The 14,811-nt window shown below is 44.3% G+C and overlaps 1 protein-coding gene and 1 non-coding gene across 8 annotated transcripts; one reads left to right on the forward strand and one right to left on the reverse strand.

Moving 5' to 3' along the window:
- The first annotated feature begins 6,207 nt into the window (after positions 1 to 6,207).
- On the forward strand, positions 6,208 to 8,314 carry LOC125522962. 7 transcript variants are annotated; one of them, XR_007290054.1, is made up of 5 exons: positions 6,209 to 6,563; positions 6,635 to 6,885; positions 6,973 to 7,032; positions 7,149 to 7,420; positions 7,821 to 8,314. XR_007290054.1 is itself a non-coding variant. In XM_048688005.1 (3 exons), the coding sequence occupies exons 1-3, from the start codon at positions 6,948 to 6,950 to the stop codon at positions 7,858 to 7,860; spliced, it is 318 nt and encodes a 105-aa protein (XP_048543962.1). In that variant the 5' UTR covers positions 6,209 to 6,947; the 3' UTR covers positions 7,861 to 8,314. The 7 variants fall into 7 exon arrangements, 1 of the variants encoding a protein (XP_048543962.1); XR_007290057.1 differs by having other exon boundaries at positions 7,228 to 7,420; XR_007290058.1 differs by having other exon boundaries at positions 6,984 to 7,032; positions 7,228 to 7,420.
- A 1,452-nt stretch (positions 8,315 to 9,766) lies between these two features.
- On the reverse strand, positions 9,767 to 9,847 carry TRNAL-CAA. Its single transcript has one exon. It is a non-coding gene; the product is annotated as a tRNA-Leu (tRNA).
- Between the last annotated feature and the right edge of the window lie 4,964 nt (positions 9,848 to 14,811).

Genomic DNA, 14,811 nt, shown 5'->3' on the forward strand with positions numbered 1-14,811 from the left:
TCCGAGCGGCAGATCGGGCACGTCGAGTGCGCGTCCAGCCACGGGTCGATGCACTCCACGTGGTACAGGTGCATGCACGCCGGCAACAGCCGCACCGTCTCACCTAGCTGGAACACGCCGAGGCACACGGAGCACGTCGCCACTTCCTCTCCTCCACCCGTCACGTTGTGCTTCACGGACCGGTTGTACGTGAACGCCGGGAGGCGGGCCGTCGGGTTTGTAGCGCGGGCCCCCGGGTTGGTAGCACGGGTTCTCGGCAGCCGCACCTCATCATGTTGCCAGAGGGATTCTAGCCCCGGCAACTGCCGCGGCCACGGCAACTCTCGAGTTCGAGCGGCAGCGGCAGCGGCTGCTTCTGCCGCTGCCTCGGTGTGAGCTTGCTTGCTGCGGCAAACCTTTAAAACGACTCCGATCATGCAGACTACGAAGACGAAGACGAGCAATACCGCGAGTACCCATCCATTATCTGAATCTGAAGACGGCGGCGGTGGCGGATACCAGGTACGTATCGGCGGTGATTCATACCCCGGTGGGTCATAATCATCCCACGGTAGCCGTAGCGGAGGAGCAAAGTCGATGGAGCCCGTCGATGGTGGAACCATTGGTGCAACTGCAACTGCAAACTAACTAAGAGCTAATGGTGTTTGCAGGCTTGCAGCGTCGTGCTATACACTAGTGTTGAGAGAATTCATACGTGAATCAACGGAGACTAGCATGAAGGTCATCCTGTGGGCGGGAGGGTTAATCTCAAATGGTGATTTATTGCCAAATGCATGTAATGAAGACAAAATCATGGACGGAGCATGCATGGCTCTCCTTGTCTATGCGCGATAAACAACCCACCGCAAGGTAAGTTTACATTGCCAGGGTCGTTCGTGCGTCAGAGATAGCAACTAAGGAAAGTTCATGTCATGTCTAAGGTTGATGCTATACTAACAACTTAGACAAACCTCCAACTAAATAAAAAACTTGGAGAAACCCAGTATATCCCGCGCGAATGATTGCTGGCGTGCGCTCATTGTGATGTTCCGTTGACGTGAAGGATGTTAATTGCGTCGTCACACTGTTCTGACATCCTAGAAAAATCGTGATGACTAGGAACTAAGTTTAAACAACGCCCATCAAAGTCGACCTGCTGATGTAGGATTGACGTCCAAGACAAATCGTGACTATACTAAACAAATACAATGTTCACCTCAAATTCACCCTAAAATATACCCCTCAAAGTGGACCTACGTACTGTTAGAAAGGATAGAGAGGATTGGTGGAATAATTGTTGTATTGCTTAGCCTCATGGGCATATATATATAAGAGTACATGATCTACTTGGAGTATAAGGCAAGCCAGAATATTTCTTAGTCTAACCTATGTTTCCTAATACAATCACGTTACTCAACATCCCCCGCAGTCACGATGGTAGCGACGCAGACGATGTGACTGGAGAAGAATCCGAAGGCAAGCTGGAGTGGAAACCGACGAGGTTGCTCAAGCATGCGGTAGCCCTTTGTGCCGTTTATCGATGTAGCCAAGAGCGTGGGTGGTGGAGCCGTGGTCGAGGTAGCCGTGCGAAGAATGTCGTGGTTGATGTCGAGTCGGGGTGGCCGGTGTCGAGGAAGTCGCCGTGGAGCCGCAAGCGCAAGGGGGCGCCGAGTTAGCATGGGCGCAGTGGTGTCGAAGTAGTGGTGCGCCGGGAAGAAGATGTGGTTGACGATGCGTCGCAGCGGGTTTGCCAAGCCCGAGAACATATCGTGGACGAAGGCACGTACCGGTGTTACCAGCATCGGGCATGCGTAGACGGACGAAGACAAAGTTGACGAAGCGCCGACCAAGCTTGCCAGGCCCGGGGACACGTCGTGGATGAAGGCACGCAACGGTGTTGCCAGCACCGGGCATGCGTAGATGAGGGACCTGCACGGGCTGTACGCCATGTTGGAGAAGTCAGAGGGAGCAGCAGAAAAGAACTCAACGACGATTGCGGCGTCCATCGGCGCGGTGCCGATGTCACCAACGGTGGTCGGAGTAGACGAAGTGGTCGGGGTAGATGACGGCGACGCTGGCGACGGGCTGGTGCTGGACGAAGACGAACAGGGTGGACGGGCGGCCGCGGCAGCTACGGAGGTAGCCGCGGCGGCGGCTAGGTTAGAAGTGCAGCGGCGGTGCTCGAAGTAGGCGAAGAATCCTGACAGCGTGACGAAGACCGGCGCGGACGGTGGCGTACCCGCGTCAAGGAAGACGGCGCGGTGCATACCACGAGAGGTCGACGCGCGGTGACGGCGGAGCTGACCGCGGCCGCGGCGCTACGGCCCGAAGAGGCGACGCAGCGGCGCCAGGCGGGTCGGGGAGACGGCGGGAAGACCTCGAGACGGCGACGGGGACCGCGCGCCGTGACGTTGCGGCCCGAAGGGGCGACGCAACGGCGGTGCGCGAGTCGGTGCAGCCGCAGGGACGGCCTCGGGGCGGCGGCGGGGACCGCGTATCGCGGCACTACGGCCCGAAGGGGCGACACACGAGTCGATGCAGCTGCGAGGAGAACCACGGGGCAGCGGCGCTGCAGCCCGACAGGGCGACGCAGCGGCAGCCCGATGCTTGATCGGCCGAGAGGCGCGCTAAACTCGGGGACGATCTTCACGGGACCTGCGGAGGCGCGCATAGCCGACGGGCCAGGTCGGTCACGCGGCGTAGATGAGGCGGAACGCGGCGACGAGCGGGTGATCAAGCCGATCGCGCGCGAGGTCGGGGACGCCGCTCGGTGGAGGCATGGTGGCGGCGGAGTCCGAGATGAAGCCGGCGACGACTGACGCCGTGGGACGTCGCGGACGAGCTTGTCAGCACCGGCACCCGGGCTACCAAAGCAGCGCCGGCGCCCGGGCAGCGAGGCCCGAACGACCAACGGAGCAACGGCGTCCGAGTTGAGACAGCCGACGAGCCTGACATAGCCGTCCCGACGCAGCCGAGAATGAGGCTGGCGAGGTAGACCGCCGGGCCGCTGTGCAGACGCGGAGAAGGCGGGTGACGTGGATCGATGGGCGAGCCGGCGCGCGAGCGACGGCTATGATTGGCCGTCGCATGGCGCGAGGCCGCTGGGTCGAGGCGATGCAGGTGTCCCGGTCGGAGCTGGGCGGTGACGGCCGGCGTAGGGCAACGGGCGGACCGACGCGCGGACGGCGGCTGGCCCAGACGGGTCGCCTCGACGCGCGTGGCCGCTGGGTCGAAGGAGAGGCCAGCTGGTCGCGCCGGGGTCGGAGTAGAGACGCACGAAGGTCGACGGCGGCGGCGGGCGACGCAAACCGATTAAGATTAAATCGGAAAACCAAAAAGAAAAAACGCCGATCAAAATGATCAGCGAGAGAGTGAAAAAAAATCCGGAACAAGACTCGGAAAAAGACTCTTTAGGGCAGCCGGTCAACATGATCGGCGGATGAACCCTAGATATAGACGGCACGGCCCTCGGCGGCGGTCATAGAGGCCGACCGCCTCGGGGCGGCGCGTGGGTGCGGAAGCGGTGGCGGCTAGGATTTAGGATCGACTTGCGATAAATACCATGTTAGAAGAAATAAAGATGATTGATGGAATAGTTGTTGTATTGCTTGAGCCACATGAACATATATATAAGAGTGCATAATCTATTTGAAATACAAGTTAAATCAAAATATTTTTTAATATAATCACGTTACTCAACACATACAGATATAAGCTTGGTAGATATGCCGGCCGTATGATTATTTGATTTGGCTAAGTAAACGCCTTCACAGCAATACTTTACTCCGCAAAGTGAAAATCCACGTTAATGTGCTTTGTGTGCGCATGGAACACCAGATTACAAGTAGGTTGCTCTTCAACTCATCAGTGTTCAAGTCTTAGACTTGACATACCTTATTTTTTGGATTTATCCAGTCTTTTTATGATGTTCATTCAATGAGAAAAGACTGTATCATCGACTACAAAGACGTCTATAATGACTTTATCAATCTCAAGATATTGTCTCAGCCTAGTATCTCAAAGGTGATTATAAAGAGAAAGTGTATGTGTATTCATTCATAGAGGTCATTATATGTACATGCATGTGAGCATCCGCCTTTATACTATGTTAACAAAAAAATTAAGATAGGTACATAGTATAAAGTACATATACTCCCAACTATGCGCAGCAACATCTCAACCGTCGCGCAAACTGCATGTCCATCGGCCACATGCAACTAAATTTACGTATTTTCTAAAAAAATGTAAAAAAATGGAGAAGCAATAAAAAAAGGAATAAGAAATAAAAATGGGATAAAAATAAAAAAACAATTATATATTGATGTTAGTTGAATGAGATTTAGTTAATTTTCATCCAAATGAGTGCTAGCCACATCCATAAAGATAGCGGAGTTGGTTTGCTTTTAAAAAACAAAGTAACAATAGATGAAAAATCTAATTTTATGAACATGCATTGTGCAAATTTCTATTCTTAATATCTTTTTTTGTTGTTGTTTTTTGAGTCAATTACATTAGTGGTGCTAGAGCTTGGCATGAATGGTCACTTTAGTGCTAGAACTTGCGGTATACATCGAACTGGTGTAAAAAGTTCGCTCATTTGTGCAAATACGGTGCATTTGCCATACATACCGCTGACTTGGCACTGTATTTCCGTATGCAGCTGTATACTCTGCCTGCGTGGCATAAGGTGGGTCACTTGGCCCCGAGCGGGTCCCACATGTCAGTGAGACATTCTATTTTATTATAGTTGAATAAAAATGAGTCGCCGGAGGATCTCGAACAGCCGACATGCGTGCTGCATGCTTGCCTTGCTAGCCAACTCATCCCAACTACCTTCGGATCTGCTAATGATACGTATGTTTTATATTCTTTTCACTAGCAGCTTGAATTAAAAACAATGATCAGAAATTGTGTTTGAAAAAACATGTGCGCTAGTGGTTTGAACAGGAGTACAGGACACCTGCGTACCAACCGTGCGTCGCTAGCCACACCACACAAATTACCTATGGAATTTTATGAGGAAATAATCCTTTATATCTTTTAACTGAACAAAAAAAATTAAAATTTTAATCCAAAAAAAAAAGAATGCAGCCTTGCTGATTTGAACCAGCAACCACAAGCTATCATGCGGACATGCATGCCACTACAACCAACAAAATATATAAATCATTATATATATTTTTGAACATGTTTGATTTTTCCTTCTAAAATATATGTAAAAATATATAATTATAATAGTGTGTTATGAATAATATCCATATAAATAAATAAATTACATTAATAAATGCTCATGGAATTTGAGAAAACATTCACGTATTAATTTAACCAAAATCCATATAAATAAATTATGAATTATACAAATATTTGTATTTTTTTAAATGTTCATTTATATTAATTTAACGAAAATCATATAATTAAAGTAAGAATTATACAAAAAACTATATAAGTAAATTATGAACACTTGGGATGTCCATGTATTATATTTATAAAAAAAATTGAATGAAAAATTATATTTATAATTATTTATATATTAGTGGAATGCATGGCCACATGATAGCTTGAGGTTGCTGGTTGAATCATCAAGGCTGTAATCTTTCTTTCTTTTGGTTAAGAATTTAAATTTATTTTGTTCAGCCAAAAAGATATGAAGGTTTGCTTCCTCTTAGGAGGCCGTAGGTGCCCAGTTCAAACCCCCGGCGCACTATTTTTTTCAAATGCAATTTTCGGATTAATATTTTAATACAATTAGTTTAGTCATCAGGATATAAATTCTATGCATTAGCAATACTATCGTAGGTAATCTGATGTGTTGGCTAGCAACTCAGCCGTGCAGCACAGAGGTGAGAGGTTCAAACCCTTGCCGATGTAATTTTTATTTCAATACATACAATAATTTGTGCTGTCTCACTGACAGGTGGGACCTGCTCGGAGCCACATACACTGCTGATGTTTATTTGTATGCTTTCTTACATATGGGACCCATCTTATGCCACGTACGCAGAGTATACGGCTTCAAACGGAAATACGGTGCCAAGTCAGTGGTACAAACAGCAAATGCACTGTATTTGCACCGCTAAGTCAACTTTTTACACCAGTTTGATGTATGCCGCAAATTCTAACATTAAAGTAATCATCCTTGCCAAGTTCTAGCATGTTAGTGTAATTGACTCTTGTTTTTTCCGTCCCACGTCACACCACCCCTCCGGCCCTCCCGCTATCAGAAAACCGGAAAGAAAAACCACACACCGCCCCTCCTCTCCATCCACCCCTCGACCTCTCTCTTTCCCTCTGCTCGTGCTCGGGCGCCGCCCCCATCTCCCGCTCCGGCGGTGCCCCTACTGCTCTGCCGAGCCGACCTCTTCTTAGGGCGTGTCGGCAGGAGCAGATCCACCTCTCCACTCCCTCTCGCGATAGCGCTCCAGACCCCCACCCCACGCCCGGCCGCCGCTAGGGTATCTTACCCTCGCTGCCCCGCCGCCACCTCTCCTCGCTTTCCCCCACCCCCGCCACACTGTTTGCCCTCTCATGTTTCGATCTGGAAAGCGGGAGAGGATGAGCTGATCTTCAAGGCGTCGAGCTCTGAGGTACTCCCTCCACTATTTTTTCCCTCTCTCTCTTTATCTCTCTCACTCAATCTCGACTTGGCAAGCGACAGCGACGGTGAATGGGCAGCGCGGGCCTCGAGCAGGATCATGGGAGAGCAGGGGAGGCTGGAGGCTGCTCATCATATCCACCCCCATCACATAGCCGCCCTCGCTCGCCAAGAAACTGATGAGGGGGTCTGACCTCAGTGACCACTCTGGACGACACCTTTCCCCACCAGGCTCATCCTCCTAATTCGTTTTAATCATTCGAATTTTTTTGTGTGACCACAGTTGAGAAATACGATGATATGAATACATCAAGGTGTTTTGATTCTCCCCATTCTGTATGTTTGCAATGGAGTGTATATATTGTTGATTTATGTCATGGTGTTTGATTTTGATCGCAAAGGATTCATGCAGAGAGAAAGTGCAAAAGCTATGGGCAACTCCTATATGACTGGCGCCATCGGTAAGGATTTCTTTTATCTCGTAAGCTAGCTTACTTTTGGGTCTAAGCAAAGTTTATTTCTATCACCGATTTATTCACCTTATTGGGTCGGTGGGGTTAATATATATACATCAAAGCATGTGGAGAGGAATGACACTCACGGGCAATTGTTGGCGTGAGCTGATGCGATCCCGCTGTGGCAATTGGGATGGGTAGATGGGGAGGCATGGTGGAGGCCGGTGGCAGCATATGGCAAGATAACAATGAGCGAGGCGGCGGCAGTGTACGGTGGCACGACCATTGTGTGGCAGCCGTCGCATAGACGTCGAAGGAGCACCAGCGACGCATGCACACACACACACACTGCTGGTGCTGCTGGAGGCTATGGGGCTGAGCGAGGATGCGAGTGGTACAGTGATCCGTCTTCACTGCTATTTTTATCTGGTTAATTTACTCTCTGTCAAAGTAGTTTGCTAGATGATGAAATTTATCTTTCATTTTGTTCATTCTGCTCTAGATACTCTACCTGTTTTTACACATGATATGGGAAATAATTTTCACTAGGCAAAGTATGGCTGATGCATACAGCCATTTTAAATAGTATGCTTGTCAAATAGTGGAAGTACTGCTAGATTTCCATTTGTGGGTTTCCATTTTACTGAAGTTCACTTCTTTTTTGATATTCCCTGCAAGGAAAAACTACTATTCATCACTGCATATGTGTTTCTGCACTGTTTGTTTGATTATTTTATTTCCTTTTCTTAGAAAAAGAAATATTTACTGTTACCTTTTGTCCACATTTTTTGTAGGGCTGGTAGCATTACTATCAAAAACACCGGCATGGGTTGATTCTTGGTATCTATAATGCACGCGGCACGCCATGGTCGTCTTCCACCACACTGCGGCCGCCACACGACGCCTCCAACCCTCCAAAGCATGTCACCTCAATGGTCGCCGTCGCCTCGTACTCCAGCTCTCCCAGCCACTGCCGCAGGTCGCCGCCTCTGTCCCTCCAAAGAACAGCGCCTCTCTGGTTGCAGCCTCCTTCCCACGGAGACCAACGACGGGGAGGAGGAGCTGGGCGAGGCAGGGAGGCCAAGGGCGAAGTGCAGTGGGAGCTTCATTCGGATAGAACGTGGTGTAGCCTTGTAGGTCAAGGGTTGACTCGTTAACATCTTGCAGGCCTAATATGTGAAAGGATATAGTTGATACGTCTCCAACGTATCTATAATTTTTAATTGTTCCATACTATTATATTATCTGTTTTGGATGTTAATGAGCTTATTTATACATTTTTATATTATTTTTTAGGTTGGATAGGATATAGTTGTTGATACGTCTCCAACGTATCTATAATTTTTGATTGTTTCATACTATTATATTATCTGTTTTGGATATTAATAGGCTTATTTATACACTTTTATATTATTTTTTGGACTAACCTACTAACCCAAGGCTGAGTGCAAATTGCTGTTTTTTTGCCTATTTCAGTGTTTCGTAGAAAAGGAATATCAAACGAAATGAAACCTTCGGGAGAGTTATTTTTGGAACAAACGTGATCCAGGAGACTTGGAGTGGATGTCAAAAAAGAAATGAGGCAGCCACGAGGCAGGGAGGCACGCCTGCCCCCACCCTCGTGGGCCCCTCGCAGCTCCACCAAGCTACTTCTTCCTCCTATATAAATATCTATATACCCCGAAAACATCCGGGAGCACCACAAAACCATATTTCCACCGTCGCAACCTTCTGTACCCAAGAGATTCCATCTTGGGGCCTTTTCCGGAGCTCCGCCGGAGGGGGAATCAATAACGGAGGGCTTCTACATCAACACCATAGCTTCTCCGATAATGTGTGAGTAGTTTACCTTGGACCTTCGGGTCCATAGTTATTAGCTAAATGGCTTCTTCTCTCTCTCTTTGGATCTCAATACAAAGTTCTCGATCTTCTTGGAGATCTATTCGATGTAACTCTTTTTGCGGTGTGTTTGTCGAGATCCGATGAATTGTGGGTTTATGATCAAGATTATCTATGAACAATATTTCGTTCTTCTCTGAGTTCTTATATGTATGATTTAATTTTCTTTGCAAGTCTCTTCGAATTATCAGTTTGATTTGCCCTACTAGATTGATCTTTCTTGCAATGGAAGAGGTGCTTAGCTTTGGGTTCAATCTTGCGGTGTCCTTTCCCAGTGACAGCAGGGGCAACAAGGCACGTATTGTATTGTTGCCATCGAGGATAAAAAGATGGGGTTTATACCATATTGCTTGAGTTTATCCCTCTACATCATGTCATCTTGCTTAATGCGTTACTCTGTTCTTATGAACTTAATACTCTAGATGCATACTGGATAGCGGTCGATGTGTGGAGTAATATTAGTAGATGCAGAATCGTTTCGGTCTACTTGTCGCGGACGTGATGCCTATATACATGATCATGCCTACATGTTCTCGTAATTATGCACTTTTCTATCAATTGCTCGACAGTAATTTGTTCACCCACTGTAATACTTATGCTATCTTGAGAGAAGCCACTAGTGAAACCTATGGCCCTCGGGTCTATCTTTTATCATATAAGTTTCCAATTTATTTTCTTTCGCAATCTTTACTTTTAATCTATATCATAAAAATACCAAAAAATATTTATCTTATTATCTTTATCATATCTCACTTTCCTAAGTGACCGTGAAGGGATTAACAACCCCTTTATCGCGTTGGTTGCGAGGTTCTTATTTATTTGTGTAGCATTCTCCATATTATGCCTTGAAGAGGACTCGAACCTCCACACTCTTCAGCACGAGATTTTGAGTCTCGCGTGTCTACCATTTCACCATCAAGGCATCTTAAAAGTGAATCGTATTCCATGAATATGATATCTATCTAATGTGATATATGGAATATATGACAAGTGTAGTCTCCTACTGGATTGATACCTTGGTTCTCAAAAACTGAGGGAAACACTTACGCTACTTTACTGCATCAAACTTTCCTCTTCAAGGGAAAACCAACGCATTGCTCAAGAGGTAGCAAGAAGAATTTATGATGCCGGGGACGGGGAGGTTGCACCAAGTCAAGTCAAGATTTGATCTCCCGTCAACAAGCCATGTCTGGCGCCGTTGCCGGGGAGATCTACGCACAAGTCAAGACATACCAAGTACCCATCACAAACTCTTATCCCTCGCATTACATTATTTGCCATTTGCCTCTCGTTTTCCTCTCCCCACTTCACCCTTGTCGTTTTATTCGCCCACTTTTCGGCTCGCCTCTTTTCCATTCGTATCTTTTTGCTTGCCTCTTGTTTGCTTGTGTGTTGGATTGTTTGTCATGATGGCTCAAGATAATACTAAATTGTGTGACTTTTCCAATACCAACAATAATGATTTTATTAGCACTCCGATTGCTCCTCTTACCGATGCTGAATCTTGTGAAATTAATACTGCTTTGCTGAATCTTGTCATGAAAGATCTGTTTTCTGGCCTTCCTAGTGAAGATGCCGCTACCCATCTAAACATCTTTGTTGATTTGTGTGATATGCAAAAGAAGAAATATGTGGATAATGATATTGTTAAATTGAATCTATTCCCGTTTTCGCTTAGAGATCGTGCTAAAATTTGGTTTTCGTCTTTGCCTAAAAATAGTATCGATTCATGGAATAAGTGCAAAGATGCTTTTATCTCTAAGTATTTTTCTCTCCCTAAGATCATCTCTCTTACAAATGATATTATGAATTTTAAGCAACTTGATCATAAACATGTTTCACAAGCTTGGGAGAGGATGAAATTAATGATACATAATTGCCCTACACATGGTTTGAATCTTTGGATGATTATACAAAATTTTTATGCCGGATTGAATTTTGCTTCTAGAAATCTTTTAGATTCGGCTGATGACCCACAAGTATAGGGGATCTATCATAGTCCTTTCGATAAGTAAGAGTGTCGAACCCAACGAGGAGCAGAAGGAAATGACAAGCGGTTTTCAGCAAGGTATTCTCTGCAAGTACTGAAATAAGTGGTAACAGATAGTTTTGTGATAGGATAAGTTGTAACGAGCAACAAGTAGAAAAAGTAAATAAAGTGCAGCAAGGTGGCCCAATCCTTTTTGTAGAAAAGGACAAGCCTGGACAAACTCTTATATAAGGAAAAGCGCTCCCGATGACAAATGAGAATATCGTCAAGCTAGTTTTCATCACGTTCATATGATTCGCGTTCGGTATTTTGATAATTTGATATGTGGGTGGACCGGTGCTTGGGTGTTCTTCTTACTTGAACAAGCAACCCACTTATGATTAACCTCTATTGCAAGCATCCACAACTACAACAAAAGTATTAAGGTAAACCTAACCATAGCATGAAACATATGGATCCAAATCAGCCCCTTACGAAGCAACGCATAAATTAGGGTTTAAGCTTCTGTCACTCTAGCAACCCATCATCTACTTATTACTTCCCAATGCCTTCCTCTAGGCCCAAATAATGGTGAAGTGTTATGTAGTCGACGTTCACATAACACCACTAGAGACTAGACAACATACATCTCATCAAAATATCGAACGAATACCAAATTCACATGACTACTAATAGCAAGACTTCTCCCTTGTCCTCAGGAACAAACGTAACTACTCACAAAGCATAAACATGTTCATAATCAGAGGGGTATTAATATGCATATAGGATCTGAACATATGATCTTCCACCAATTAAACCAACTAGCATCAACTACAAGGAGTAATCAACACTACTAGCAACCTACTAGCACCAATCCCGGACTTGGATACAAGAATTGGATACAAGAGATGAACTAGTATTTTGAGATGAGATGGTGCTGATGAAGATGTTGATGGAGATTGCCCTCTCCCGATGAGAGGAGCGTTGGTGATGACGATGGCGATGATTTCCCCCTCCGGGAGGGAAGTTTCCCCGGCAGAACAGCTCTGCCGGAGCTCTAGATTGGATCCGCCAAGGTTCCGCCTCGTGGCGGCGGAGTTTCGTCCCGAAAGGTTGCCTCCTTATTTTTTCTCGACGAAAGACTTCATATAGGAGAAGATGGTCATCGGAGAGCCACCAGGGGGCCCACGAGGTAGGGGGCGCGCCCTAGGGGGGCGCCCCCCACCCTCGTGAGGAGGGTGTGGGCCCCCTGGTCTTCATCTTTGGCGAGGATTTTTCATTATTTATTATAAGGTGTTCCGTGGAGTTTCAGGACTTTTGGAGTTGTGCAGAATAGGTCTCTAATATTTGCTCCTTTTCCAGCCCGGAATTCCAGCTGCCGGCATTCTCCCTCCTTATGTAAACCTTGTAAAATAAGAGAGAATAGCCATAAGTATTGTGACATAATGTGAAATTACAGCCCATAATGCAATAAATATTGATATAAAAGCATGATGCAAAATGGACGTATCATCGGCCGCGGGAGGCACTTTTATGGAAATCATTTTAGGAGAAGCTACTAAAGTACTAGACAATATTATGGTTAATTATTCTCAATGGCACACTGAAACATCTACTAGTAAAAAGGTGCATGCAATAGAAGAAATTAATGTTTTGAGTGGAAAGATGGATGAACTTATGAAATTGTTTGCTAATAAGAGTGTTTCTTCTGATCCTAATGATATGCCTTTGTCTATTTTGATTGAGAATAGTAATGAATCTATGGATGTGAATTTTGTTGGTAGGAACAATTTTGGTAATAATGCGTACATAGGTAATTTTAATCCTAGGCCGTTTCCTAGTAATTACTCTAATAATTATGGTAATTCCTACAACAATTCTTATGGAAATTATAATAAGATGCCCACTGATTTTGAATCTAATATTAAAGAATTTATTAGTTCGCAAAAGAGTTTCTATGCTTTGATTGAAGAAAAACTGTCAAAGATTGATGAGTTGGCTAGGAACGTGGATAGAATTTCTCTTGATGTTGATTCTTTGAAACTTATATCTATTCCACCTAAGCATGATATCAATGAGTCTCTCAAAGCTATGATAATTTCCATTTATGAGTGCAAAGAAAGAACCTCTAGGATGCATGCTAAAAAAGATTGCTTTGTGAAATCGTGTTCTTCTAGTTTTCATGATAATAAGGATAAAGATCTAAAAGTGATTGATGTGTCCCCTATTAAACCTTTGTTTTGCAATATGAATCTTGATAATGATGGGACTGGAGATGAGTCAACTTTAGTTAAAAGGCATCCCAATGTTTCAGAGTTTTTAGATCTTAATGCTAAAATTGATAAAAGTGGGATTTGAGAGGTCAAAACTTTACATAGCATTGAACCCACTATTTTGGATTTCAAGGAATTTAATTATTATAATTGTTCTTTAATAGATTGTATTTCTTTTTTGCAATCCGTGCTAAATTCTTCGCATGCCTATAATCAAAATAAAGCTTTTACTAAACATATCGTTGATGCTTTAATGCAATCTTATGAAGAAAAGCTTGAATTGGAAGTTTCTATCCCTAGAAAACTTTATGATGAGTGGGAATCCACTACTAAAATTAAAATTAAATATCATGAATGCTATGCTTTATGTGATTTTGGTGCTAGCGTTTCCACAATTCCAAAAACTTTGTGTGATGTGTTAGGTTTTCGTGAATTTGATGATTGTTCTTTAAATTTGCACCTCAAGGATTCCACTATGGGAAGAATTAATGATGTTATTATTGTTGCAAATAAAAATTATGTGCCTGTAGATTTCATTGTTCTTGATATAGATTGCAATCCTACATGTCCCATTATTCTTGGTAGGCCTTTCCTTAGAACGATTGGTGAAATTATTGATATGAAAGAAGGGAATATTAGATTTCAATTTCCGTTAAGGAAAGGCATGGAACACTTTCCTAGAAAGAAGATTAAATTACCTTATGAATCTATTATGAGAGCTACTTATGGATTGCATACCAAAGATGATAATACCTAGATCTATTCTTGTTTTTATGCCTAGATAGGGGCGTTAAACGATAGCACTTGTTGGGAGGCAACCCAATTTTATTTTTGTTTCATGCTTTTTGGTTCTGTTTAGTAATGAATAATTCATCTAGCCTCTGTTTAGATGTGGTTTTATGCTTTTAATTAGTGTTTGTGCCAAGTATAAACTTTGGGAAGACTTGGGGGGAGTTTTAGCGACCTGGCTGTCAAAAACAGAAACTTTAGCGCTCACAAGATTTGCTGCCATTTTTTAATGGAGAGTGCGATTAGGTTGATTCTTTTTGAATATTATTAATAGACAAATTACTCACGTCCACCAATTTATTTTAGAATTTTTTAGGTTACATAAGTATTCGAAACCTATAGATTACTGCAGACTATTCTGTTTTTAACAGATTCTGTTTTTCGCGTGTTGTTTGCTTATTTTGATGAATCTATGGCTAGTATCGGAGGTTATGAACCATGGAGAAGTTGGAATACAGTAGGTTTAACACCAAAATAAATAAAGAATGAGTTCATTACAGTACCTTAAGTGGTGGTTTGTTTTCTTATACTAACGGAGCTCATGAGATTTTCTGTTTAAGTTTTGTGTTGTGAAGTTTTCAAGTTTTGGGTAAAGATTTGATGGATTATGGAATAAGGAGTGGCAAGAGCCTAAGCTTGGGGATGCCCAAGGAACCCCAAAGTAAAATTCAAGGACAACAAAAAGACTAATCTTGGGGATGCCCCGGAAGACATCCCCTCTTTCGTCTTCTTCTATCGGTAACTTTACTTGAGGCTATATTTTTATTCACCACATGATATGTGTTTTTTTGGAGCGTCTTGTATGATTTGAGTCTTTGCTTTTTAGTTTACCACAATCATCCTTTCTGTACACAC

This window comes from Triticum urartu, chromosome 7 (genome assembly GCF_003073215.2).
Source record: "Triticum urartu cultivar G1812 chromosome 7, Tu2.1, whole genome shotgun sequence".
Classification (NCBI taxonomy): Eukaryota; Viridiplantae; Streptophyta; class Magnoliopsida; order Poales; family Poaceae; genus Triticum; species Triticum urartu.

Excerpts from the sequence above, each read along its gene's own strand:
- LOC125522962 (XM_048688005.1), top strand. The coding sequence starts at position 6,948 with ATGGTGTTTGATTTTGATCGCAAAGGATTCATGCAGAGAGAAAGTGCA. Across the intron at positions 7,033-7,227 it reads CTATATGACTGGCGCCATCG|ATGGGGAGGCATGGTGGAGG; the intron begins GTAAGGATTTCT and ends TGGGATGGGTAG. Across the intron at positions 7,421-7,820 it reads GCTGAGCGAGGATGCGAGTG|GGCTGGTAGCATTACTATCA; the intron begins GTACAGTGATCC and ends CATTTTTTGTAG.